At 40.2% G+C, this 27,633-nt stretch overlaps 1 protein-coding gene across 1 annotated transcript; it reads right to left on the bottom strand.

Moving 5' to 3' along the window:
• Positions 1 to 8,864: 8,864 nt before the first annotated feature.
• Irak1bp1 (interleukin 1 receptor associated kinase 1 binding protein 1) lies at positions 8,865 to 25,403 on the bottom strand. The gene is made up of 4 exons (XM_048435738.3): positions 24,950 to 25,403; positions 18,288 to 18,353; positions 9,593 to 9,723; positions 8,865 to 9,494 (listed from the first exon to the last, which is right to left on the bottom strand). The coding sequence occupies exons 1-4, from the start codon at positions 25,259 to 25,261 to the stop codon at positions 9,224 to 9,226; spliced, it is 780 nt and encodes a 259-aa protein (XP_048291695.2). The 5' UTR covers positions 25,262 to 25,403; the 3' UTR covers positions 8,865 to 9,223.
• Between the last annotated feature and the right edge of the window lie 2,230 nt (positions 25,404 to 27,633).

Genomic DNA, 27,633 nt, shown 5'->3' with positions numbered 1-27,633 from the left:
TGGCTGTGGTATGGGAGACTCAGTTATGTCAGGTACCATGTGAAAACTTGGAGGCTGTCTGCCTTGACTACACATGACTGCAGAAAGGGCATCCTTGGGAACAGCAGCTTTGTACTGCTCATGAAGCAGGGTAGTGGAAGGAGAGAGGGATGTCAGAATTTCTTTCCTTAAATAAAAAACATGGTTTTGCTATTTAATCGTGTTTTATTCATTTCAAGCATTTTAGCATTTGCCATTTCTAAATAAATGATATTGCTTTCAAGTTTAACAACTATATTAAATCTCATCTTTCTGATGATTTAATGATTCTTTAGCTTGTTCTTTCTGGTCTTAACATCCACTGGTCTATGAGTGTTCAAATATAAGAGCCAACAGTCTTACAAGCAGGAAACTGAAACGTTAGCGTTGGAAATATTGCCTGGTTTCCGTCCAGATTTCTGGAAGTGATATCATAAAACCTATAACAATAACTATTGTCTTTCAAAAAAAATGTATTATTTCCAACTGCTACCATCTGCTCCTTCCAGAGTGAAAGTGACTCTGGTCCCTGTTAATGGGTGCTGCTGGCCTTTCTATCTTACTGTTGGCAGGGATTCTGTGGTTGCATGAAGGCAAACATTGCCCAACTCTCAAAGCTAGCTGCAGGTGTTTGTTGTCAGTCAGTCAGTTGTGTGGTTACTGTACCATTTACTCTATCATCTCCAAACAATATAAGAGCCATATACTGTTAAAAGTCAATATAGGGGGCTGGAGAGATGGCCCAGCAGTTAAGAGCACTGGCTGTTCTTCCAGAGAATATGGGTTCAGTGCCCAGCACCCACATGGCAGCTCATAACTGTCTGTAACTCCAGTTCCAGAGAATCCAACATTATTCACAGGCAAACCACCAACACAAATGAAATAAAAATAAAAAATTTTAAAAAGTCAATATAGACCATTGAAACACCTGATCATGTAGATAAAATAATCAGGAGTAGACTCGATTCTATTTATTCTTAAATATCAAATAAAGGAATGTTTAAATGACTACAATGTTTAAAAAGAGGAAAATTTTGTGACTTCTCACAATTTCTTCATAATGAAACCAATAGTCATTCTTCAAATATATAACAACCTGGTGGTTTTCAAAGAAATTCGTGTTAAAAATTTCACCTGCATATTAAAATTGGATTTTGAAAATCACATGACTCTGTATCACTGAATCTACCACTTTAGAAACGGGTAAAATGTTGCAAGTCATAAGAATGTGTATCCACTGACTATATCATTTTAGGAATGGGAACCATGGAGATGAAGAAATCTGTTTTGCAGGTATTGAGGTAAGGGTGGTAGATTAAGAATGATTTTTTAAAATTTTATTTGGTTGCCATTCAACTCTGAATTAATTATACATCATTCCCTGCTCCATTTGGAATGTGCTACTTTGAACTTTATATGATTAATTTAGTATTAACTTAAAAAATGCTTTTGATGCTTTTTTCCTTCCTTGGGCTAGAGTTGATTTATTTGAATCACTGCACTAATTATTTTAAGATGGAATTGTAATACATATATATGATTTATTTAGTAGAAGGAAAAAAGTATAACTGTGTATGTGCTACACATTCATTATTACTATCAAGTACAAATACAATTTTCTAAATAAGCTTTGGAATTAAATTAATTCCAATGGAAACAAACTCAGTTTAAGCATGTTTATTAAAAGTTATAAGTTAATGAAATTTATTAGATGCTCTTTTGCAGTAGCTACATGAGGACTTCAAAAACATCTTTTATTCTGGACAGAAGTTTATGGCTTGCCTGCTGGTGAACACAAATGTGTGTTATCCTCAGTGGCAACAGGAGATACAGGGCAGAGACACACTGCTGATGAAATTGTAAGATTGTGAGAGTAGTTCACACAATGGAATGTGTGCTTCCACATAACTATAGATGTTTTTTTTTTTCCAGACCAGGGCCTCATGTGTGTCAGGCAAACACTCTACCTCTTAGTTGTACTCTTTGCTTAGATGTTCTTGTGAGAAAGATGAATTTGGAGAAATAGCATGCCCATTAAAAACAATATGCAAACACAGATGTTTTCATGTAAATAGACATTTAAATATAAATGGACAGATGTTTGAAATCAACACCGTGTCTTCCCCTTTTCTGATTTTGTGCAAACCAGCATTCAGCTACTCAGATACTAATGGTCCAGTTCTTGAAAGTAAAGTATAATGTCTGACGGTTTTCCAGACACTGAAAAACTGTCCAACATGAGGAACTGACAGTCAGGTGGGAAGGACAGATAAAGGGTAATTAAGTTGCAATTAATGTGATCAGGATAAAATGGATGTATATAAAATGCAAGAACTATGTTTCTATTTCCTGTCCAAAATAGTCAAAGAGGATAGGTAATAGAATTCTATTACCTATTTTGAAAGATAGACACTTCTATTTTGAAAGATAGACATCCCACACTTCATCTGCTGCACTAAATAGGAAGCCACATGGCAACTGGAAGATTTAATTCTGAGATGATTAGCTTGTTTCAGGATTGTTGATGGAGGTTGCTTGTTTGTTCCCGGCTGCTCAGCCCCAAAATAATCACATGGAAACCATATTATTTAAATCACTGCTTGGCCCATTAGCTCTAGCTTCTTATTTGCTAGCTCTTACATATTAATTTAACCCATCTCCATTAATCTGTTCACCACCACAAGGTTATGGCCTACCAGCAAGGTTTCAGCACATCTATCTCTGGCAGCAGCTCCATTGATTCTCCTGATTCTACCCATTTTTCCCCCAGTATTCAGTTTAGTTTTCCCTACCTAGCTCAGTTCACCTTATCAGGCCAAGCCAGTTTTCTTTATTCATTAACTAAAGGTATTCACAGCATACAGAGGAATCCCCTATCACCTCCCCTGTTCTGTTTAAATAGAAAGGGAAGGTTTTTAACTTTAACATAGTAAAATTACATATAACAAGACAGGTATTAAGCAAGAATTACAGGTGTAATATTTATATCTACTTTATCTTTTAGCATAACTAAGGAAAACTATAATTAAAACTATATTCTTCAACTCCATCAAAGACTCCAGAAGGATATAATATTACCTAAGTAAACAGGAGGTGAATTGTAAGCAACTTCCAAAACTGTAGAATTGACAGAGACATTTCACTGCCTGGACAGTAGTCACCCAAAGTTCTGTACTGCTGGAACATCCATATTCAGCCTACAGGCCTATAGTATCCAGCAGATTTTTCCATGAAGCAGGAAATTTCAAAGACAGTTCCACCTATATAGGCAGTTTGTCCATCACTTTTTTCTGTGTTCTGCAGAATGTTTTGCAGACTCTTTCATGACGTAGGAACCCTGAAGGACTGTCTCACCTTCTTTAGGCAACTTTAGTAGTCATTTCTTCGTGGGTCCTGCATGTCCGGTTCACACAGCATACCATCAAGCAGTCTAGGCAAGAGCAGTTTCTTGCCCAAATGGCTATCAAACTCCATAAGGAGCCTCTTTGATACCCATCATCCTCTTGAAGTAGCTTGGTACTTCCAGGAGCACACGTGTCTCATTGTCATAAATAGTCCTAAGTTCTTAAACATTTTAAATGTCATATTCTTTTAAAGGTTTGAAGAATTCCTATTCATCTGGAATACATCTCTGTACATCTACAAAATCCAACATGACTATAAGCTTGACTATTGTAGATAATTATCTATTAACCTATATTTCTTAATTATACATTTTTAAATGAGCTACACAAACACCTAATCAAAAAATATACATAAAACATAAATACATAACATATATTAAAATTGACCTTAAATTTGTATAAATAAACCAAAATCCATCACAATGTAAAATATGAATCTCTATAGCATATCCTCCTTGAAATATAAAGAAACATTTATAAACAATATTTGGAAATTTGGGTGTAGTTCTCTTCAAACTCTCCCTGCTTTTTGTTGGGGAAAATATTTTGGGGGTTATTCATAGTGACCTTTCGGGAGGTATTGGTCCATCAAAACACATTAGTCTGGAATTAATTCACAGGTTTTCATCTTCTGTGGAAACAAAAGCAGAACCTTTTTTCCAAAGCACAATATCCATAGACTCAAATTCTGAAATCAAGATACCTTTAAAATATATACACTGGTTTAGCTTAGCAACCATTAAATAAAATGTCTCTCTGTACTTAGCTTCTTTACAGTCAAAAAATTAAAAGAAAACACAATAATATGCATAATACAGGCTCTCTGTGTATTTTCCATCTTTATGTGGCTTATTATTATTTTTTACTGCTTTTAATCTATGACTGTCTATACTCTGTCTTTTTAAAGACTTTTTTATTTTTTTAAAGCCATTTAAACCTCTTTTTATAACTCTCTATACTCTTTTTCTTCTCTCTCCCAAGCCTACATACATTTATCCAACATTTTGACCCATTTAGAGGTCTTTTCCATCTGAATTTGTTTTTACTGAAATTATTTTTTGACCAGGACAACTTCTTAAAATGTTAAGTGCTTCTTAAGAACCTAAGCTGTGGCATATATATATATATATATATATATATATATATATATATATATATGGTATATATGGCCCTGCCTGTTTGCTCCGCCCAGTCCAGCATGGTGGAGCTGTTTGTTGCCTCTGAGAGCCATGTACATTGTCCCGTTTTAGGCACATAGTGGGTCTATATTGCCATTAAGCAAGGTGTAGCAATCTGCTCACAAACCCCATTTAAATGCTCTATAACTGGACCTCGTCAGAGTTTGTGCTGGCAGCATGGCCCAGAAAGCCACAGCCTTTTTTTTTGTTATTGTTACTGCTGAATCAGGAAAACCTCTCTTAAAGGAGCCACAGCATGCCACCAGCAAGCAAAGCCCATGTGAGAACAAAAATGTGGCCAAACTTTGTTTTTTAGTGTCTAGAATTCCTTTCCAAGCCCTCTCAGGTTTTATGTGAATTTTAGTTGGCCACGTTGGTGCCAATTTGTTGACAAAGGTTGCTTGTTTATTTCCTGACTGCTCAGCCCCAAAATAATCACACAGAAATATAAATCACTGCTTTGTCCATTTGCTCTAGCTTCTGATTTGCTAGCTCTTCTTAATTTAACCTATCTTCATTTCTTCTTCTTGATAGATGTAGGTGTCCCTGAGAATAATGTCAGGTGTAGATTAGTAACTCACATTTAACATACCTGAATATTTTGAACTAACAGGTTACATGAAATTATGAGTAATCTGTTTTTCCCCAGCACAAAGAACCATTCACTTTTCATCAAAATTGCATTGTAGTAAATGTATTAATTCTGTTTCGACCATGTAATTCATTTTTTATGTTTCTAGATCCTCAGTATCAAATTCTTGCCAAAAAAAATCCGAATGAAATGGGATTTCTTTTTGTTTGTTTGTTTGCTTGTTTACTATGTATACAATATTCTGTCTGTGTGTATGCCTGCAGGCCAGAAGAGGGCACCAGACCTCACTACAGATGGTTGTGAGCCACCATGTGGTTGCTGGGAATTGAACTCAGGACCTTTGGAAGAGCAGGCAATATTCTTAACCACTGAGCCATCTCTCCAGCCCCCCCTGAAATGGGATTTCTTTGACTTACATTCTGGAGGATACAGTAATTTCTATGAAGTTATCAGGGACTATATCTTGAATTATACATTATTTTCAAGCTCTTATTTATATTCAGCCCCTACTATCTATCACTAGTCATAAAATAAGCTAAATTACAACTACAACAGACTTGTACTTGTAACTAATTTGACTCCTAATTTTATCAGTAATTATTATAAATAAACATTACTTAATAGACTTATCTATTATAGTTATATAATAGCTATAATAGTGGGTAAGTTTCAAATATACTTAGAAAAACATTCTTTTTCCTTTTAAGTACCAATTTTAATGTTCTGCTTTTTATACCTTTTTAAAAGGGGACCCATAAGAAAATATTCTATAAGAAATAGGGTCAGGAAAGGTTTATTCTAGCTTTAGAATAAACTTTAGAAAAAGTGAAGGTCCTTTTCTTTGTCAGTGTTCTTTAGCAGGTTCCTTACAGATTGAAACATTCTATCCTGCAGGTAATTTTTTTTTTTTTAAAGACAGAAACCCTGTTTCTGCAGTTCTGATGCTGTCCTGGAACTCACTATGTCTGGACCAGGATGGCCTTGAACTCACAGAGATTAGCCTGCCTCTGTTTCCTAGCTGTTGAGAGTAAAGATACCCAGTTTAAAATTTATGATTGGTTGTTGTTTTTTATGTGTATGGGTGTTTTGCCCACTTGTCTGTGTACCATGTACATGCATTGTCCATAGAAGACAGAAGAGGGCAGCAGATCTCACGGAGCTGACGGTACAGAAGGTTGTGAAGCTACCTTATGGGTGCAGGGGAATTGAACCCTGGTACTCTGGAAGACCATTCAGTGTTCGTAACCACCAAGCTATCGCTCCAGTCCTGCCCGTAAACTGTTTAAGACAAAAGGTAAACAACTCAAGATAGCTCCAGAAAGGAAGTCTCTGAAACTGACCAGATTTACTGGGCTCCTCCTTCCCAAGAGTAAAGACTGCTGAGGATCACTCTCAGGCAAGCCAAGCTTCAAAGACTCTTGAGAATAGACCAGCTGCTTGAAGAAGCAGAAATCAGAAGAGCTGCCTGGAAGAGGTACCTGGGAATGACAGTCTCTGCTGAGCTGCCTGGAACCTGTGCAGGGTGCTCCAGGTTCCCAGCTTTGTGAACTGCCACCCAGACTTCAGTGGGCTTTGGTGATGCAGCTGCCTTTGAATCATTTCTGTATCCCTTACCTGTGTTCCTGTAAATGACTCCTATCAAATTCACTGGGTCACCAATTATGCTTTGGTGGTATTGTAGGGTAAAAGGGACAACTGGAGCAGGAAACCAACCAATTACTGAGCACCCTGACTCTGAACCCAGAGTCCAAAAATGAAACACACCCTATATTTGAGACCTGGGCCAGGGATAGAAACACCTTTATCCATGAAACATCTTTATACCCAGGACTAAAGACATGTACCTTGCCTCTGAATCTAGTGTCAAAGAAACACATGTTGTCCTAGAATCAGAGCCAGTGAAAGAAATGTGCCCTGGTCCTAAGATTAGAGTCAAAAAACTAAAAAGGACCAGAGAAAGAAACATAGTTTGGCCATGAAGTGAGAGTCATCTCTGCCCCTGACCAGCAAAACTGACCAATCTCTGAGCAGGAAAAAAAAAAAATAACCAATCCTCCTTCTCCCTGGGAAAACTTCACCCCTAAGAAGCCCTATGTAAGCAAGCCTCTCTATCCCCCTCACTTAAGAGCTGCCATTAATCCTTTCGTGGCAGAGGCAAACACTCTTCTGGATTCCTCCTTCCCAAATAAATCTCTTTCTCAAAAGAGTCTTGGTGACGACCTTAATTTGCTGGCACAGAGCAGAACAAGCTGGGTGGGATGTCCTTTAGGGGATGGAGCTGAAAAACTTTGCTGAGATGCTCCCTAAGGGCCTCAGTAAGGCTGAACAGAACAGAAGGACCTTGCTAGGATGCTCCTTAAGTGGGGCTGAGCAAGGCCAGGCAGGAAAAAGTAACAACTTTTCCCCAGAGCAGAAGAGATAACTACATTTCTGCAGGGGGCTTCCCCTTTTGCCGAGTGTTAGCAAATGAAAAAACATCTTGGACAGGAGAAGCAGATAGCTCTGCTAGGACGCTTCCTTAAGGGAACAGAGCAGAACTCAGCTGTAATGGCTCTCTAGGAGAAGAGTAGGGTCCCTATATCCTGCAGGGAGACCATTCATTCCCCCACCACACCCCAGCTTCAGGTAGCCTGGCTTACTGATAGTCAGGACACCTTTCCTCCAGGGCTGAGCTGTCCTATTGCAGCTCCAGCCTCCAAAGCTGTCCTATTGTGGCTCTACACCGACCTCCTCCCCAGAGCTGTCCTATGGTGGCTCTACCTCCCCCAAAGCTGTCCTACTGCGGTTCTACCCCTCCAGAGCTGTCCTACTGTGGCTCTAAGTATATCCTGGTTTCCTGATATGTCAGGATATCCCCGCAACACTACTGTAACACACTCCCCTATAGATATCCATACCTGGGCCAACCACGGGCTATCTGGGTTGAGTGCACGTGTGTTGTGTCTCACCAGGAAGTCCTGTCACACAGCAATCAGAAGTTAAATGTTATCAGCTGACAAACAACGTTATACCTTTAGTCTTCATCTGTCACCACAGCATGCCTATGGCAAACGGGAGGTAGGCACAGGAGGGCTGCCAGGACACTTCCGGTCAGCTTGTCTGGAGTACAAACTTAACAGCAGAAACAAGGAAGGCACCACCTCAGCAGGGTGAAAGGTGAAACTGACTCTACAAAGTCCAATGACCTCCACATGCAGGCTGTAGCATTTATACACAATACAGAAAATATCTTTAAAATGTGCTTGATAACCTTAAAGGATTATCTACAGATATTTTATGCTTTCAACTTATAGAATCATAAAACCAGACAGAGAAGGGAAAATGGAAGTAAAGTCTGTCCCACCCATAACCAAGAAGCTATTGGCAACTGGTAGTTGCTGGAAGAAAGAAAAAAGCAAAAACACTTTTCTTCAAGACGTATATGAAACTGGGTATATTAACTGCACCTCACCACAGGCCTCATGATCAGGAGTAGTTGACCAATAAAACTGGAACCCATTCTTTGTGTGTGTGTGTGTGTGTGTGTGTGCTTTGTTTTATTTTGACTTTTTAAGAGAAAGAAGGAGTATATAGTTGTGTGAATGTTGGGGGTAGGATCTGGGAGGAGTTGGGGGAGGGTAGAGAATATAATCATAATATATTGTACAAAAAAAGAGCAAAGATATAGACAGATGAAGTTGAAAACATTTTTATGCAACATAAACAATTTTTTTCTTGATAAGCAGCTCAGATTCTGTATTTCTATACAACTGGACAAATAAAACATCAGCTGATTTTATTTTATTTTCAATATATAAATTGTTAGTATGCAAAAGTGTGTTTTAATACATTTATTTCTCACAATTTTTCTCAGAATGTTTTGGAAACTAGAAAGTGAACATAATTATTCTGTGGGATTATGTTCATAAAGTGGCAGATTTTATAGAGAATCAGTATACCATACAATATGTATGTTCTGGACAGAAATAAGCACTATAAAATGTATAAAAACACATTTAAAAATACAAATACAGTATGTTTTGGTTGGAATTTTAAAGATGCTTTTTTTTCTTCTCTTTTCCTTTTACCTCAAAAGTAATAAACACTTTCGAAGCTGCATGCATTGTTGCACTTTTAATTTTTTGCTGTACAGTTAATGAACCCGGCAGTCTGGATATCTGATGATCATCGATTTGACCTTCCCATTCTTTTGTTTCTTCTTCTTTGATTAGTAAAGGTTTTCCCAGAGTTTGGCCAACAAGGTCACAGACTTCTTGAGCTTTGCGCCATGCATTCTCAACAGCAACAAGACAGGCTTGCCGCCTTAGGGATTGAAAGTAAAGATTAATATGACATTAAAAGAACTGCCACACTCAATAGTTTTATTTAGAATGAATAATTTAAAGATGTGCTTAACTTACCGAAGATTCTCAATGGAACCAGAAGTGTGATAGAACTCAGGTGGGCTGATGACAACAGAGCTATCTAGCTTTTCAACCAGAAAGTTACAAATATTTTGCATTTTTCCAAATTCAGTAAATGTAATGCAGACCTGTAATTGAAATATACTTGATGTTATTTCCATGCCTCATGTAGTTTTAAAATTTTGTCTAAATATAAGTATAAAAAGTAAAGTCAAGCTGGTGTAGTAGTGCACACCTCTAATCTCAGCACTTGGGAAACAGAGTCAAGTAGATCTATGTGAGTTCAAGAAAAGCCTTGTCTACAGAAGAAGTTTCAGGTCAGCCAAGATCCTGTCTCAAATAAATAAAAAACAGATAGGAAGGAGTAAAGCCAGATTATACTGTTCTTTTATAGTAACAAATAACAAATATACTAGATAAGAAAAAACCATTTAATGCTTATAGCTATATTATTTTCTTACTAAAGACTTGTGCTTATGAAATTTAAAATGATCTAATATTAGCTTGTATGTTTAAAAATATTTTAAAATATTTTATTTAAAATTCATTTTTACTTTTTCTGAAATTGGAGGGTTCTCCCTTTCAGCTTCATTATTGGCTAATTTCCAACCCTGATACTATTCTGACTTCTTAGTCTAATTTTTTCAGTTAGACTTCTGACTGTTAATGAGTACATCTGCCTTTACTGATACCACTATGTGTGTGACCTTACAGTGGTCTAACTATTTCCTTATGTATCCACCTTTAAATAAATGGAGCAGTGACCTCATTACAGCAAGACTTGAAAGCTGTAGTCTCTTTTCTAAGATTGACTTTTTTTTAATGTGTGGGAATTTTGTCTACATGTGTAGCTGCATACCATGTGTGTGCTGTGATACACCTGTGGTAGCCAGAAGAGGGCATGAGCAATCTAAATTAAAACCTCAATATACAAATCTATAAATTTGGTATATTTGTAGTGTTGAAGCATGGGCAATATTCCCCACCTCACACCATCCCCAGAGACGGACAAAGTGGCTATAAAACATTACAGCTGGAGAGTCCTTTCTCAGTAAACCTGAGGCATGCACAAAAGGGACAGGGAGGAAGTAAGGCAGTCACTCAAATCCTGGGAGATGGGGTTGCAAACCCAAAGCTTCACTAGCCTGTGGGCACATCCATCCTTGAATGGATGGGTACATGAAGGGGCCAGTGTCTCAGGGAATTGGGTTGGAAGAAACATGGGAAAGGCCTCTAGCTGACCATGTCTGCTCACCCACCCTGACTGCATTGGTTAAATTTGAGTATGAGATGCCTCAGTGTGGTGTGCTGACCTAGCCTGGTCTGGCCAGGCCATTTGTGAAGCAGATTACGACCCAGCTTCCATTTTTGCAAAAGACAAAAAGCAGGAAGCGCAGTAGGTATAGCCATAGAACAGGAAAGGAGGCCCCTCAGGCTCTGGAGGACTGAGAACCTAGCAAGACCCCAACATCCTGGTCCCATCCTGTGCCATCACCTGATGATGACAAGGTTCCAGTTTCTGTTTGATGTGGGAGTCCCCTTTATATGTTGTGAATACCATTGGTGAATAAAGAAACTGCCTTAGCCTGCTGATAGAGCAGAACTTAGGTGGGGGGGGGGGGGAACACCTAAACTGAATGCTGGAACTTTAGCCGGTAAGCCACAGTCATGTGGTAATACACAGATTAATAGAAATCGGTTAAATTAATATATAAGAGTTAGCCAATAAGAAGCTAGAGCTAATGGGCCAACCAGTGATCTAAATAATATAGTTTCTGTGTGATTATTTTGGGACTGAGTAGCCGGGAACCAACAAGCGGCTCCTCCTGCAAAATCTGTTGGATGTGTCCCACCACCCCTGGGCAAAGTCCCTGGGCCACAGCAGCAGCTGGAGAAAGAGGCAGATGAAGGAGGTAAATGTCTAAGAGCTTGAGGAAGCTCGGGCAGGAAACCCGTTGCTGTTTGCTCCATTAAGGTGCCCTTGTCCGGCAGCTTGAGGCAGAAGGCACTGACTAGTGTTTGGGGTGAAACTGCTGAGTGCTGTCGTGATGCAGCAGCTGGTAACAGGAGAGCAGAACCACGCCGCTCATGTACTAGCGGTACTGCTGTCTGTTTGCTCAAAGAAGCTGTGGACAAAAGGCAGGCAACATCCCCAGCACACATGTACGCAGACAGGATGCCACAGAGTGGGGTGTAGTTGTCCGGGATGGCCCCATCCTCCACCACATGTGGGTGCAAACATGCCAGAGTAATGTGTCCAGCAGGAAGCTCTGCCCTCTTTCTTACGGAACCTTTCCACATGGGGAACCTAAGTGCTCAGCACCTTGTAGAAGTTTCAGGATCCCATCTCCTACTGGCTGTGGGTGCTGAGGAAGTGCTCAGGGTGACGTGTCTTCCCCAGGACTGTTATAATCTGCCTGCTGATGGGCTTCTCGCTGCCCCTTTGGCAACGATGGGGATCCCAGATTTGTTCCAGTCAGACTGAAGACTCCCCAGCATGCTGTGGAGCTGGCTCCTGGGCTATCGCGTTCCTTGGAGGATGAGCTGCTCAGTCTTCCCCCGAGCCATGAACTCTCCTCCCTCTTCTAAATAATCTGTCCCACTACTTCACAAATCTCATTTCATTTTATTACCCATTGCTCCTCAACTTCCAGGCCCTTGGCAGTTAACCAACCTGTTCCTGACTGACAGGCCAGCCTCTTCCAGGAATATGCTGTCTTCAGAGACTCCTTTAACTTGGCGAACTGTATGTGCAGTTTCAGCATGCTCTTGCATAAGTGAGTACTACTCTACTACTACTACTCTGAGTAGTGTTCTGCTATGTGAATAACACCACAGTTTGCCCGAAGCATTTGTTTCCAGTTTGAGGCTATTATAACTAAGATGCTTTTTCAAAATGGCTGGAGATTTTTTGCAATTCTGAATGTATTTTTGACAGTTTGCCAATTTCTATCTTTAAAAGCTAACTAGGATTTGAAATAGGTTTGGAATAAATCTATGTGTAACTTATTTTAGGGAGGATAAGTGTCAGTAATGTTGGTTCTTCCAAATCACAAACAAGATACATCTCTCCACTTGAGACTTTCTCTTAGAATGTTTTTATACTCTTTAAAATATGTTTTTTAGCATACTTTATAAGCTGTATCCCTTGACATTTAAAATTTATGTTTATCACTTCTAATAAATTTTTTCCATAACATTTTCTAGATAGATGGTAATATTGTTCCTGAATAAAGAGTATTTTATTTCTTCCTTCTCAGTTTTGATATTTTTATCCTTGTCTGGCCTCTCCCCAAACTACACTGGCTAGTATAATGTTAAAAAGAAGCCATAAGAGTAGCCATCATCTTTGTATGGTACCTGGTCTTAAGCACAAAGTATTCGATATTTCACCATAAAGGTATAATGTTACCCACAGCTTTTTAAATAGATATCCCTTATTAAATTAATTAATTTTGACACAGTGAGACAGGGTCTCAATATGAAGACCAGACTGGTCTGAAATGCATTGAGATCAGGTCTGCCTCTGTCTCCCTAGTGCTGAGATGAAAAGGATGAGTCAATATACTGGGTTGTAGAGAATTTTTATTAAGAATGTTTATTAAATATTGATGATAGATTTTAGTAAATGCCATTCTACATCTACCAAAATGAACCTGTCATTTTTCTCTTTTGGTTTCTTAATATGACTCAGAATAATCAAATTTTTTCAGATGTTATACCAACCTTTTATGCTTGAAATAACTCATACTTGGCTGTTATGAATTATCTTCTATATCTGAGGCCTGGTTTCTAACCTGTTGCTATAATAAAACCCTGACCAAAGCAACCTGAAGAGGGAAAGGGCTTATTTGTTTTAAAATTCCAGGTCACAATCCATCACTGAGGGGAAATCAAAGCAGGAACATGAGGCAGCCGGTGACATGCAGTCAAGAGCAGAGAGGGAACCAATGTACAGCCCAGAGTCCAAGACTGGTGACACTCACACAGTCCCACACAGACACACCACAGGCCACCCGATCAGACAATTCCTCATTGAGAATCTCATGCGATTCTAGATTATATCAAGTTGACAATTAAAACTAACCAATATTATATGTATACATATAACTCAACTGGGTTTGCTAAAACTGTTTATAATTTAATGTATCTGATTGATACTGGTGTGTAGTTTTCTTTCCGATATTCACCCTACAGCTAAGCATAGCAAGCTTTGTTATCTTCTGACTCCAAAGAGTGAGCTGGGGAGTACTGCACCTTTTTCAGTTTCTGGAAAGAACTACAGTTGGAATGTCTTTCTTAAACTTACTTACACACTTTTTAATTTCCTGTTTAATTTCTTCTTCAATACACGTGTTACTGAAAAGCACGGTATTTAAAATCCAAATGTTTGCAGGGCCTCCTTGAGAACTTTGTTACTGGTTTCTAACATAATTCCGCTTGGTTAGAGAACACATTGTGCATGTTTTAACTGTGTTTACGGTTATTGGCCCAGAATATAAACTGTCTTGGAAAATGCTCCAGATGAAAGCATGGGTAACTTGTTTTGGGAGTAAGTAGTCAATAAATGTCAAGCAGGTCGAACTGACTGACAGTATAGTCAAATATCTTCTATTTTTACTGATTTCCTCTTGTGATAGCTAACCTTGGCTATCAACTCTACTGCATCTGCAATCAACCCGAAGCCAAACAGCTGACTGGACAGGACAGAAGAAGCTTCTGCTCTCTGCCTGCTCGCCCTCGCCCTCACTGCTGAGTCCATTCCCTCATCAGCATTAGAACCTCCTTCTCTGAGATTCTAACAAAGACTAAAGACCAACAGAGCCACCCAGCTTCATGGACTGCACAACTACCAGACTGTTGGCTTTTCCATTGGAGACTGGCTGGACCACAGCCTGTAAACCACTTTTCTACTAAAGCCATGGTAGTTCTATCATCTTTACACTGAGTATTCTGAAGCTTTGTGTAGTATTAGGAATGGACTAAACATTGTATATCCTCTTATTACATTATCTCCTTATCATTAAGAATGATTTTGTTCTTTGTGTGGTAACATGCTTAGCTCTGCAATCTCTTTCTGTAATTATTATAGATACTTCACCTTTCTTTTGATTCACAGCTGAACGGTATATTTTTCTGCATCTCATTACTTGTAACCAATACAGCTTCATATTTAGAGTATGCTTCCCTCAGTCAGCATATAGGTGGAGTTTATGTCTTTATGCAATCTAAAAATTCTTTTTTAAAGACAGGATCTCACTACGCAGCCATGGCTGGCCTGTAACTCACAGAGATCCACCTGACTCTGCCTGATCTTACAGACCTGAAGTTCTACACAGACAAAATATTTTCTTCTGATGAAGGTACTTAGACCATTTATATTTTCTGTGATTACCGATATGCCCATGACCTTATTATTTTATATTTGTCTGTTCTTCGGTTTCTTAATTCCTGTTTTTGAATGTTTTTATTATTCTATTTTATATTCCTCATTGCTTATTAGTTGTGCTGCTATTTTAGTATTAATAACATACATTACATGTCTAGCTTATCACAATCTACTTATAAGAGGTATATTATGAACATATGAACCTAAATAGTATACTTTATTTTCTGTCCTTACGTATTACTACTCTATTTATAACTTTTATATATGGCATGTTATTCATTATCCTTATAATTTAAGTGAGACTCTAAAAAAAGACTTATTTTAGGAAAGTATCTGTTAAGGCAAACAGTTCCCATTTTCCATGTTCTTTGTTCTATTGTGTAGACGGATGGCTTTTTCTTTCTGATATCATTTTCTTTTGCCCATATGATACTACTGAACATTTCTGAAAAACAGGTCTGTATGTAATGAATTCTTTCAGCTTATTAAAAAACCCTTTAATTGGCATTTACTTCTGGCATTTTATTTGATATAGGATTGTAGGCTTACCACTAGTTTTTCCTCCTATTTAATGGTTTATTTTTGAGATGGGCTCTGGCTATGTAGCTCAGGCTGGACTGAACTTTGTGATCTTCCCTATCCACTGTCCCTCAGGCTAAAATTAAAGACTTGTGTAGTCATGGATGGCTTGTGTACATGGGGAGAAGGCTGTACTTATGCTGGTACACAGGTCTGCTCATGCACTTGTGGAGACTGGAGGCCACCCTGGAGTATCATCCCCTCTCCCCATCCTATGTTTTGACAGGGTTGCCCACTGCACCTGGAGCTTCCCAACTGGCTGGATCGGGTGGACAGCAAGTCCTCAAATTTTCCTGTCTCCTCTTTCCAGTGTGCAATTACAGAAGCATACCACCATGCCCAGTTTTTTCTGTGGGGGCCAGGGTTCCAATCTCTGGTCTTTATACTCAAAAAGGGAACAATTTTCTCACCAAGCCATCTCTCCAGCCCTCACGGCTCTTTTCAGTACTTTAAAGATGTTGATCCACTGTTTCTTCCTCTGCATTGTTTTTCACAGAACAATAAAAAGAAATCGATTTCTTGTGAAAGGAGAGAGTAGTCCAGTTACTGTGTGACAACTGCAGGCACATTTGCTGTAGTGCTGTCTGCAGTGTCAAGCGAGCACTGGATCCTAGTCTCTGAGGAGAAGGCACGTGGAGGCCAGGGTACGGGTATTTCATCTGGATGAAGATGGTGTAAAATCGTTTGGATATACACCCATAAGTGGAACTGCTAGATCATAGGGCATTTGTTCAATATTCTGAGAAAATTCCATATTATCTTCTACACAAACTTTACCATTTTACATTACCACTGGCGATGCACAAGGTTCTACCTTCTCCACCTCCTGGCCTAACACTATGTTTTGCTGCTTTGATAATAATCACAAACAGGTGTGATGTTATAATTCACTGTGGTTTTGAGTTCTATTTCTCTGAAAATTAGAGATGCTGAATGCCTTCGCTTATCTGTTGGTGCATTTTGATAAGTATCTATTCAAACCATCTATAAATTTTAAAATCATATTACATGTGTTTGTGCTATTGCTGTTTTACATGTCTAACTACCATTTAACCATATGACACATATCTAGTAGTCCATGAGAAGACTAGAATATGTTAGATATTTATTGGCTCTTGGAGTCTGCTACATTCACGGCCATAAAGTCAGCCATCTTTCTTTTTGAAGAGGTTAGCGCACTTTGTACCTTGTGAGTGTATTACCACGGTCTCCACTGACCACTGGTGACGATCTAAAGGCAACCATGTACAGGGATGTACAGTGTAGTGTAAGGTCTGGATTCCAGGGGGTCCTAAGTGAAATATAATCACATGCTTTCTTAAGAAATCAGAATACGCAACACCAAAAAGGCAGGCACAGCAGAAGGAAGAGCAGAAGGAAGCTCAGTTCTCACACAGTCAAGGACTCTTGCTGAACCGGTAACTTTAGTCTTAGAACTCTGCAGTCTCCCATCCCTTGTTCAGTTCTGGAACTCTCTTCCCTGTGCTCTTGGTGAGACTGTATAATAATAAACTAAGCACACCTGGGAGTGATGGTGCCAGACTCTAGCCCCAGCACTCGGGAAGCTGACACAGGAAAAACATAAATTTGAGGCTAGTGCGGGTTACATATTGAGACACTGCCTAAAAACAAACAAAAACAAAAAAAAATACCTTCCCAGGATTCTCCCACATTCATTGCAGCCTGAAGTCCTCACAGGTAAAACCATTAGTGGGACCCACTAGCCTACTAACATTAAACCTCTACAATTCAGAATCTTGCCTGACCGCTCTTCACTCTGTCAAAAATAATCTATGCCAAATGATGCCTAAGTTCACAATGAATAATTATAAATTTCCTTGAGACAGTTAAATTTTAGATGGACCAGTCCCAAAGCTAACTGAGTCACCTTTCCAATGTCCACTCTGTCGTGCTACTCTGATTTTATGCTCCATTTCTGAGAAGCAGGAGCCCGCGATCTAACCTTAATATTAATACTAGGATGTATTAACACACTAACTACAGGGGGCCACCAGGTGGCTTCCGGAGGTGTTCTCTACTTCTAGAGAGAAAGATTCTCTCACTGGTAGACAAAATACCACTCTTAACTCAACCATCTTTGTTTCCAAAGACAAGGTGGGAGCTGGACTAAGCATCTGTCTGAAAACACGAACATCACAAACAACAGTCTTACATCACTAGACACACTGACCGAAAACTCCGCCCACCCCAGCCCTCAGAGGGAGACACGCAGCCATGCTGGGATCTCAGTTAACAAGGACTGAGCACTCTGAAAACACTGTGCTCCTTCTTAATGTGGACAGAGACAGCATGATTCAGAATTTAAGGAACTTTTATCTCAGTGGCCATGAAACTGTATTGAGAAACAAAAGAATGTTTAAAAAGGGTCTCAATTCCTTATAGCTTTTTCACATAGTTTCTCATCTAAGGAAAATTTCTTTCCTGTAATGATTCCTGCTCACCAGCCAATAAAATTACGAAGAGTCTGTGGTACCGAGCTGCTATTCCCCTGTTGCTGTGTTTATTTCATTGTACACCATTTTCCTTAAGTAGATCTCACTAAATGTATTTGAAAGCATCACTAGATATATATCAGAACCATTTTAAAGAAAAACCATCTTTTGTCATCACCATAAGAATCCTTTTTCTGGTAAATTTCAGTTTCAGAATAAAAATTGATTGCAGTTGCCGCCACAGAGTCAAGGGTTTTCCATCATTACATACCTCGGCTTCCATGTGATAAGCATTTTCTACTCTTCTAATATCCTTTGTCACGGTTACATTTTCTGCCTGAAACAGAAAGTACCAGAGTAACGTTACCAAACCTTTGGCTACTAAATTCACTTGTTTCTCCCTGACAATTAAGAAGCCTGAGTTTGAAATAGGAAGACACACAGGACACAAAATGAATTGCTGGCATTGATGTTCCAAACTTCCTTAAAACTGCCATAAAATCAATCAGAACCTACAAATACTGTTAAAAAAAATGATCCGTTTTCACTTCAGGTTTTAGTCACTTATTTCACTTGTATGAACTAACTTGACAAAGTACCTACCATATGCACCTTTGGGTAAGTTACTAGGAATCTTTTGAGCCTTTGCTTCCACATGTATAAAATCAGGTCAATACACCACATGGCTGTTATGATGATTTAAAAACAAGTTTTATGTAAAGTACTTAGAGAGTGACGACAAAAGACAGATGCAGACTCCATAATATTAGAGCAGAGAATTCCACTATGCCTTCCGTGACACAGTGTACTTCTCAAACTATGATCCAAAGGAAAAATAGGAAGGAAGGAAGGAAGAAGGAAGGAAGGAGGGAGAGAGGGAGGGAGAGAGGGAGAGAGGGAGGGAGGGAGGGAGGAAAAAGAAAGATCCCACAACCAATAAATATATGACTAGATTGTCCCTGAATCTTCCCACAGATATGTAAGGAAGCTAAACAGTTCTTCCGTCTGGGAAGCAAGTCCTGAGTAATGAGTACTAACTGACATGTGCAGCATGAATCCTAATTGGTCTTAACAATAGAACCCAGAGTCAGATATAGGGGTTAATGCTGAAGATCAGAGAGGAAGAGTGGCCAGTCACTAGTTCTTACTTTTACTGAATCGTCCGACTGAAATGGGTATCCTGTCTCTACATGTCCTCAGACTGAATGCTGTCTCTATGGAACCTCGGACTGCCTCTAAGCTCCTGTCTCCTCCTGCCTCACATTCCTCTCTCCACCTAGCCAGAGCGCTCCTGTGCTAATAGGAATATATGAGTTTGTTATGTTCAATTAAAGGCGTGTGCTCTCAAGTGCTGGGATCACCTTTGTGTGAGCTGTTTCTCCTTTGGACAGATTCAAGCTCATGTAGCCCAGGACGACCCTGAACTCACAGAGATTTGTCCACCTCTGTCTTGTGAGTCCTGGGATTAAAGGTGTGTGCCACCACTGCCTGGCCTCTACGGCTAACTAGTGGCTTAGCGTCACACTCTGACATGCCTTTCCACACTCCCTTTAGTACAGCTGTGTTCGTTGTTTACAACAGAATTGGGTTCATTTATCGTAGTCTGAATTCTGTCCTGGGAGTAATGTCTGACAGCCTGTTTGATACCTCCCCCAGTTTTTGACAGTTCTGACAGATGCTGGTGATGTAGCAAGCACTCCAGCACAGTGGGAGCTGTCCTTCACATTAAGGCTCTCCTGTGCAATCCCCTTTACAGTTAACCACTTAGTTGCCTCCACAGGTTTGTGTATGAATGGAATGATGAAACATCTGTTCTTTGGTCTGACTTTGTACTTACCAATATGTACCGAAATGACTACATTTTTGGCTACACTGCAAGTTAGAGGCCAGGAATATTGTTAAACATTCTACACCATACAGGTTAACCCAACAAAAGGGAATTATCTACCTCAAAATGTCATAGTGCTAAGGCTGATAAATCTACCGTATCAGCCTATTTCACAAGGCTTTCCTTATTAAGTTATAATTTTGTTTCTACATACATATAAAAGGCAGACTTTCAAAACAAAATGGTCAATACAGGAGTAGCTATTTAAGTCATATGAAAAAGTAGGTTAATCATCAATAGCCATAAAAAGCCATATAAAAATAAGCTAAAAAGTAAAAACTATACAGATGTACAGAAAAAAATTTGAATAAACTTACTATGATACAATATTGTAAAATCAGCAATTATCCTGAAATATATATATATATATATATATATATATATATATATATATATGCTTAATAGCAAATACAAAGGGAAGTCTTACTTGTTCTCTAGAGGTTTCTAACATTAGAATTACAGACTGTATCTCCATGTTCCCATTTAACATGCCCTGTTCCCCGAAGGCAGGAAATTTTTCCAGTAGAACAGTAACTAGGGGAACATGGTCTCATACTAAGATCTAATAATTGAAACACTGTGGATAACATAGGAGTACCACACAGATCCAATGGTTTACTCTAGATCTGGGTCAAAAAACCTTAAGAATCAAAAAATTCAATGACTTGGATTATTTTAAAGCAATAGACAGTATGTAATCCTCAGGTTATAGTTATTCTCCTGAGCAGCAACTGTGTGATTCAAGTAAACCTTTAGAGATCACAACCATTTTGGATTACACATTTGCTTACCACAAACAGGCAGACATCAAAATAGAAGTTAATTTGTCTATTGCATTTCTCTTGCGACAAACAGAAGTTTAAGTTGTCCATTCCGGCTTTATTCTAGATTTATTTATGTGTACGAGTGTTTTGCTCACATCTGTGTCCGTGCATAATGTGTGTGCTTGGTGCCCACGGAGTTGAGAAGAGGTCATCAGATCTCCTGGAACCGGAGTTACAGAGGCCTGGGGTCAGAAACTACCTCAATTATCCCACTCAACAGGCGAAGAAGCTGGGCCCCTCCTGTTCACTCCTGTCACCCAATTCAATGCCTTCAGACCTTTACTCGAAGACTATTCAGGGTGGAGTGGGAAAACTTAATTTCCTGGCATTAACGCATGACCCCCTTTGCTGGAAGTTTCAGAGCCTGGAAGCTTTTCCACCCAGGCAATTAACTCACATATAATGGCAGACAGGTGTTGGGCCAGCAAGCACATAAAAGATGATTAATATCACCTGCTATACCCCCTACCTGACACCTCCATCATCTCCTGCCAAGAGAATAAAGTAATACCATACAGTCATAGTTAAAAGCACGGCTCAAAGGTCTTAGTTGGTATCTAAACTCAGTCATCTCTCAGTCGAGGGCAAGCTATCTGCCAGTAGTCACTCTGGTCCTGAGAATTCTCTTCTTTACAGAAGAACTTGATAGAGTAGGACTATCGAGTGAGACAGCATTTGTGTAAGGTCTATCGACAGTAAGTAGCTGCCTTAATTATGAAGAATACTGAGACACTCACGTCAGAATCTAAACTGCTTTCTCAGGCTTGTCTTCCGAGCACTTGTTTGCAAGCTTATGCTGCTCTCAAGGCTGTGGAGTCTTCAGAAGAAGCCTGGCTGGCAAAGAAGGCCACTAGAGGTGGGGATGCGGTGGAGGGTGATAGAGGAAGACGTACACACACTTACAGAATTATAACTCGGCCCTGCTTATAGTCCCATTCTCTGCTTCCTGCAACCATAGACTGAGCTGCTCCTGCCACCATGCCTTGCCTGCCACCATGGTGAGACCCTCTGAAATTGTGAACCAAAATAAATTTTTCCTCTTTCAAGCTGCTCCTGCCAAGCCCAGTAGCACCCGTAAGAACAGCAAAGCTGCGCAGCCACACACTTCTGTGTTCGGCCTCCAATTCTCTCCTTTAGTCTTATCTCTTAATTCTGTCCTAAGGTGCCCAGTGTCTTCTGTGTTCCCGCCATACTGAACCACTCGGAGTGCTGTTGACATATATGCCCGCTGCATTCTGATGTGCAACTGGAATGATTGCCCATTGCTCAGTGCCTAACATTTTGGCAGAATGTCACTTTCTTTATGAAGTCTTTCTAGAATTCTTAAGTCAAAACCAATGTCATCTCTTCAACGTACTATACACGTACTTTCATGGCAGCATGAATCATTCTATTCTGATCATGGGATTCCAGCAGCAGAGGGCTCTGTCTCCATCAAATCCTTCCCCTCAGAGCCCAGGGAACTCTAGGGAAGAGGAGGAGGTAGGAGTAGTGGGGGAGAAAAAAGGATGGAGGACATCAGGAGAACAAAAGCCTTCTAAAATAACTGAGCACAGCTCCTAAGAACTCGAAGACCGAAGCAGCAATCACAGGGCCCCCGCATAAACACTATAGCTTTTAGCTTAGTATTTCTATGGGACCCCTGGATGTCTAAATGGGTGGGTCTCTGATTCTTGTGCCTTCTCTTGGGGTTCTTTTACTTTTCTGTTGACTTGTCTTGTCCAACTTTGATGTGGTGTTTTTTTGTTTTATCTTATTTTCATATCTCTCTCTCTCTCTCTCTCTCTCTCTCTCTCTCACACACACACACACACACACACACACACACACACATCATTATCTCTCTTCTTATTGCCTATCAACCTGCCTGAGGCACGTATAGCTATTGAAAATAATACAATTATGAGTAGCCAAATACTAGAGTTTATAGTCTAAATTGGTATATAAAATAGAAATTCACTCTAATCTGCACTGCTTGGATGCTGTATTCATATATTAAGACCTAATCACTAGTGTGAGGCTATAAAATGGTCTTTGAGATTAGATGATAAGGGTGGAGCCTCATGGATGGAATTAGTTAGTGTCCTTATTAAGAAGAGGCCCCAGTGAGTTGCCTTGTCCCTTCTATTTTGTGAGAACATGGGGAGAAGGCGCCATCTATGTTCCATGAACTGAATCTTCACCGGACAAAATCAAAGCTCTTGGTGTCTTAGCCTTTCTGACTCCCCCAGGGCTACAAAGACTAAATTTCCAATGTTTAGGGGCTACTGAGGTGGTGACATTTCATTCTAGCAGTCCCTGAAGTAAGACCAAGTTAGGTTAAGTGCCACGTAAACCTCAACAGGGTTAGGGAATACCTAATAAATGTTCCTTGATTAAGTAAACACGATTTGGAATTTTACAACATTTCCATTAAAACAATGTTAAAACTGACTGCTATATCTTCATACAGATTCACAAATCCACCTACAAATAGTTGAGCTACTAACTTATGCGCTGTGTCATCCTTTTCTCCTTTACTCCCCGAAAAGCATTTTTTACTGTATACATTACGCCAATGAGCATCACTCAAAGGCTGAGTACCTCAGTAACAGCCTGACAGACACACTCTTTGAAGGAAAAAGTGGAGTGTTGTATAACAGAGATCAGTGTAGAGAAAGGAATGCCACGAGTGTGATTTTGGTCTCATTCTTTAAAAGCAAAGTGGAAGTCATCTAAACTAAGAGGGGAGGGAAGCCAGGAAATAAGGATGAGAGAATCAGGTTCCAGCCCTCAAGCAAGTGTTTAGATTGGGAGGGGCCCTTGAATTAGGGGAGTGCATATTTATGAGTCAGTACTTCAAAGTTTAAAATGTATAATGCTATAAGGACCTTGTGGAGAGCATAATTTGTCCTGAGACCATCTGTTGAGAGAGCTGTCTTTCCTCCATTGTCATGCAGCAGTCTGGGAGATCGCAATCCCGGCACCTTGCTTTGAACGATGACTTTGAATGCAATTCCTACATTTATTTTTACATATTAGGAGTTAGAAACATGGGTTCAGATTATGTTCTATGTCAATGGCATAAAATACTAACTACATTATTCAAACAGGACTGCAGCAGGTTGCTTAGGAGATTCTTGCTTTTATATTTTATACCCATTTTATTCACATTATTTACAATTTATATTTAAATTTTTCTAAAATGTAATTAACTTAGGATTTTTTTGTTTGTTTGATTGATTTTTTTGCTCAGGTCATTTCAATTATTCTGGTTTTAAATAAAATACAAATACATTTTCTTTAAAAAAAAAATAAAGACCTATGGTTTTTCTTCAAAGATATGACATTTCTAGTACAGAAGCAAGATTATGTTTCACTTTGAACAAGTCAGAGTACCCCAGAACCAGGGTTCCTGCAGCTGGGGTTCTGTTTTGTATAATAATAACCTTGAGAGAGCTCAGTGTCCGTGGCTTCTAAGTTTCTTTCGTCATAATTATCTGAAGTGTGACAAAGTTGAAAGCAACCTCGATTGTGGTTTCAGGAACAGGATTTCAAATACTGTTCTTTAAAGTTCAGAGCATTACTTTGTTTCTCTATCTGGAAGATGGGGATATTAAAGCATACCTAACAGAATTGCTGTGTGGGGTAACTAACGCTATTTACCACTCCTTTAGGGGGCTTAAGGTATTATCGATTTAGTGATTTGTTTCACGGACAAATTTAGTAAGTAGAAGCATTTCACCTATGATACTTACATATATTGACTTTAAAAGAAGTTAAAATTAAAAAATTTGGGCAATTTGGGGTAGGTGATCATCATAAACCCAAAACGGATGCTAAATCTGCAATTACACTGAAGAGCCACTCCACACGAACCTTTGACTGGGAGGAAGCATTCAAGCTCCTCGCCTGCCAATTTCAACATGCAGAATAAAAACAACTCTCCAAGGGGGTTACGGTCCAACCTTCCAGTTAGGCAAGCATTAAGTGTAACTTTTCAAGAAAACATTTCATCCCTTTAAGCGTAAAAAGAAAATCACTGTAGCAAATACGACCAGATAAAAACCTACCCAATCTGCATTCGGGGACTTCGAGTTCACTGCGGCCAACAACTGCTTTCATTTAGATTCGAGAAGGCAGAGTCAAGCATCCACTGCACCCTGGAATGAATACCGGGGTAACAAAGCATCGCCAAGGCCCCAGAGTCACCCGCCTCGCACCCCATCCCCGGAAGCTCACCTGAAGACCCTGCTGCTGGAGGCTCTGCGTGATGTAGTCCAGGCGGCGGCACACACTCTTCTTGGCCTCAGCTGCAGCCTCCTTGGTGCTGCTCACCCGCACGGCCACCTGCGCCCGGTCGGGGCTGGCGGACACCTCGGCCGCGCCGCTCACGTGGACCTCGCGGGCTCCGGGGTGGGCCTTGGCGGCGTGGGGACGGCTGCCGACGGGCTGCGCCTCCAAGGCCGAGATCGGGTTGTTTTCCCGGCCCAGGTTAGCCCAGGGAACCAGTTCCATGAACACCCGCGACGGAGGGGCGGACTGCAGCGACATAGCTGGGGCAGCTGCGTTGCCATAGCAATGCCCGGTTGCAGGCGGGGAGTGACGCCCGGCTCCCCGCTGGGCTGGGCGGCGGCGCAGCGCAAAGGATGCCGGGACGGAACTGGCGGAGCTGCGGCGAGCTGGGGGCCGCTGCGGAGTGGCCACGGCTCGCCCTCTCGGAGTAGGCCGATTCTGTCGGTGCAGGTCGGAAAGAGTTAACTCGTGGCGTGCAGGAGCCTCCCTGCCAGTGAGCGCGGTCCTCCCACGTGACCCTGTCACACACTCCCCACCCCACCCCCACGTCACCAAGGGGACATGGCCTCCATTTCCGGAGTGTGTGTCCCCCCCTCGGCAGCCCAGTCTTCCTGGGTGTTATGGTGTAGGTCTGCCTCCTAGTTTGTCAGGCTCCCGTCGTCTTTCCCTCAAGTACCTATTTTGATGCAATTCGTGAGGATTTTCTCTTGAGATGACCCACGTTTTGCCAGTGAGAGTTTGGACAGTATGTGGTCCTTTGAGTCAGTTTTTCCAAAACTTTGTTAATATATTTTTCTCAACTGCTGTTTGTTTACTAGAGGCTCGTTGTCTGTAGACCGTTGGCATATGGAAAACAGAAAATAAGGAAGGGATGGGTGTTTGTCTTAGCAACCGTCTTTGGAATGGTTGTCAAGTCTCAGAATTCTAAAATCCTTGGAGACATGCTGGTTTCGAGCGTGGACATTCGCGTGGGCAATGACAGGCATGCCTTGAACTTGTCTCCCCTTTTTGGAGACAGGGCCTCAGTATGTAAACCTGACTGGCCTGGAACTCACTGTATTTACCAGACTGACCTCGAGCAAGGTGTCTACCCATTTCTTAACAGAGCCTTTTAATGAAAAGCTGAACTTTCCCCGTCTCAAGGCCTCTCATTATAGTAATTTTCCCCACCCCACCGTCTCTCCCTGTCCCTGTCCCTTTTCTTTCTGTCCTGTACCTCTCCTTTTTTTTTTTCCTTTTTTCTCTTTTCACTCCCCCTCCCCACCTCCCCTTCTCCCTTTCTACCTTTAAGAGTGCAGGGATTCAAAACTACCACACTGAGCATTTTCTTAATCATCCAGCTGTGGACTTTGTGAAGACAGTTGATCGTTTACTACTAGAATTCTATCACCAGAATGGAGAGAAGAAATTTTGAAAAAAAAAAATGTAGGAACCTGAAAAAGTCAACAATGTTCGCGATTTTAAAGCACTGTTCAATAACTCGGCTAGATTCAGTGGTATTCCCTTTAGTCCATCATTTGGTTAATGTAATTGTTTAGTTTGATGTTCATTGTCAGATGAGAATCTATATTATAATTTTAAAACTTTCTTCCATATGCATATTTCACAACTCTAGACAACTAAAATCTATCTTAGAGCTGGAGGAATTTCTTTTTTGTCTTTTTGGTGGACCCCAGGGATTGAAAGGTCCTCAGGCTTGGAATCAAGTGCCTGAATGAATGTCTGATGCCACAGACCAGAAAAGAAAAGAAAAAAGTTTTAAGTGTATAGAGTACTATAAACTTTTCAGATTGGTGGGGAAATGATGAAGTTGTATAATTGGCTAGCTGTTTGAAGAAACTGATCTCAATATTATATGAAACACTGAAAATAACATGGAAAAGAAAAGTATGAAGAAATATGTACTTAAAAGTAATTCTGAGGAATGAAAGGCCTTTTTCCTTCTGCATATTTCAAATGCTGAAACAACCATAAAGGAAAAGGAATGAGTACACCAAAAAACTGAAAGTATGTAAGCCAAAAACTAGCAAGGAGAGGGGAAATAAATACTGGTGATGTATAAAGGGGCTAGTGTCTAGATATTTAGAGTACAGTCTCCTCCCCTACTCTTCAAAAAACCCAAATAGATAAGGAACACAGAGATAAACTGTTAATAGGCTTGGACTGATTGACGCCTGACACAACTTCATATTCTTAGAGTTCCACAGGCTGGAAGTTCAAGATCAAGACATCAGTAGGTTTGACCTCTTCTGAGGTATTTCTCGTTTGTGAAAGCTGCCTTCATAGGACCTTGCCTCTGTGCCCTCTGCATACCATCCTTAGGATGCATCCTCTTCTTGCAAGACCAATCCTATTACATGGATTAGAGACCTGCTTTGGGGACTTCAATTAACCTCAGTTACTTCCTAAAAGGCTCTGTCTGCATACAGTCACATTGGGCTTAGAGAGCACATGCCAATTCCTGTAGATCCAAAGTACCGAATGACTAACGGCCTGTAACACTGAAAAGAAAAAAATAGTTTAAAAAATTCATTGACAATTAAAGAAATGAAAACTTAAACAGGTGGAACAATCTCTTTCAAATTGTCATTTTGGCAAATGATGAATTCAGAATGCAGAAAAATAGATAA

The sequence above is a fragment of the Myodes glareolus genome, chromosome 4 (assembly GCF_982192425.1).
Source record: "Myodes glareolus chromosome 4, mMyoGla1.1, whole genome shotgun sequence".
Lineage (NCBI taxonomy): Eukaryota > Metazoa > Chordata > Mammalia > Rodentia > Cricetidae > Myodes > Myodes glareolus.
The sequence above is the reverse complement of the archived record's forward strand: the minus strand, read 5'-3'. Positions and strand labels throughout refer to the sequence as shown.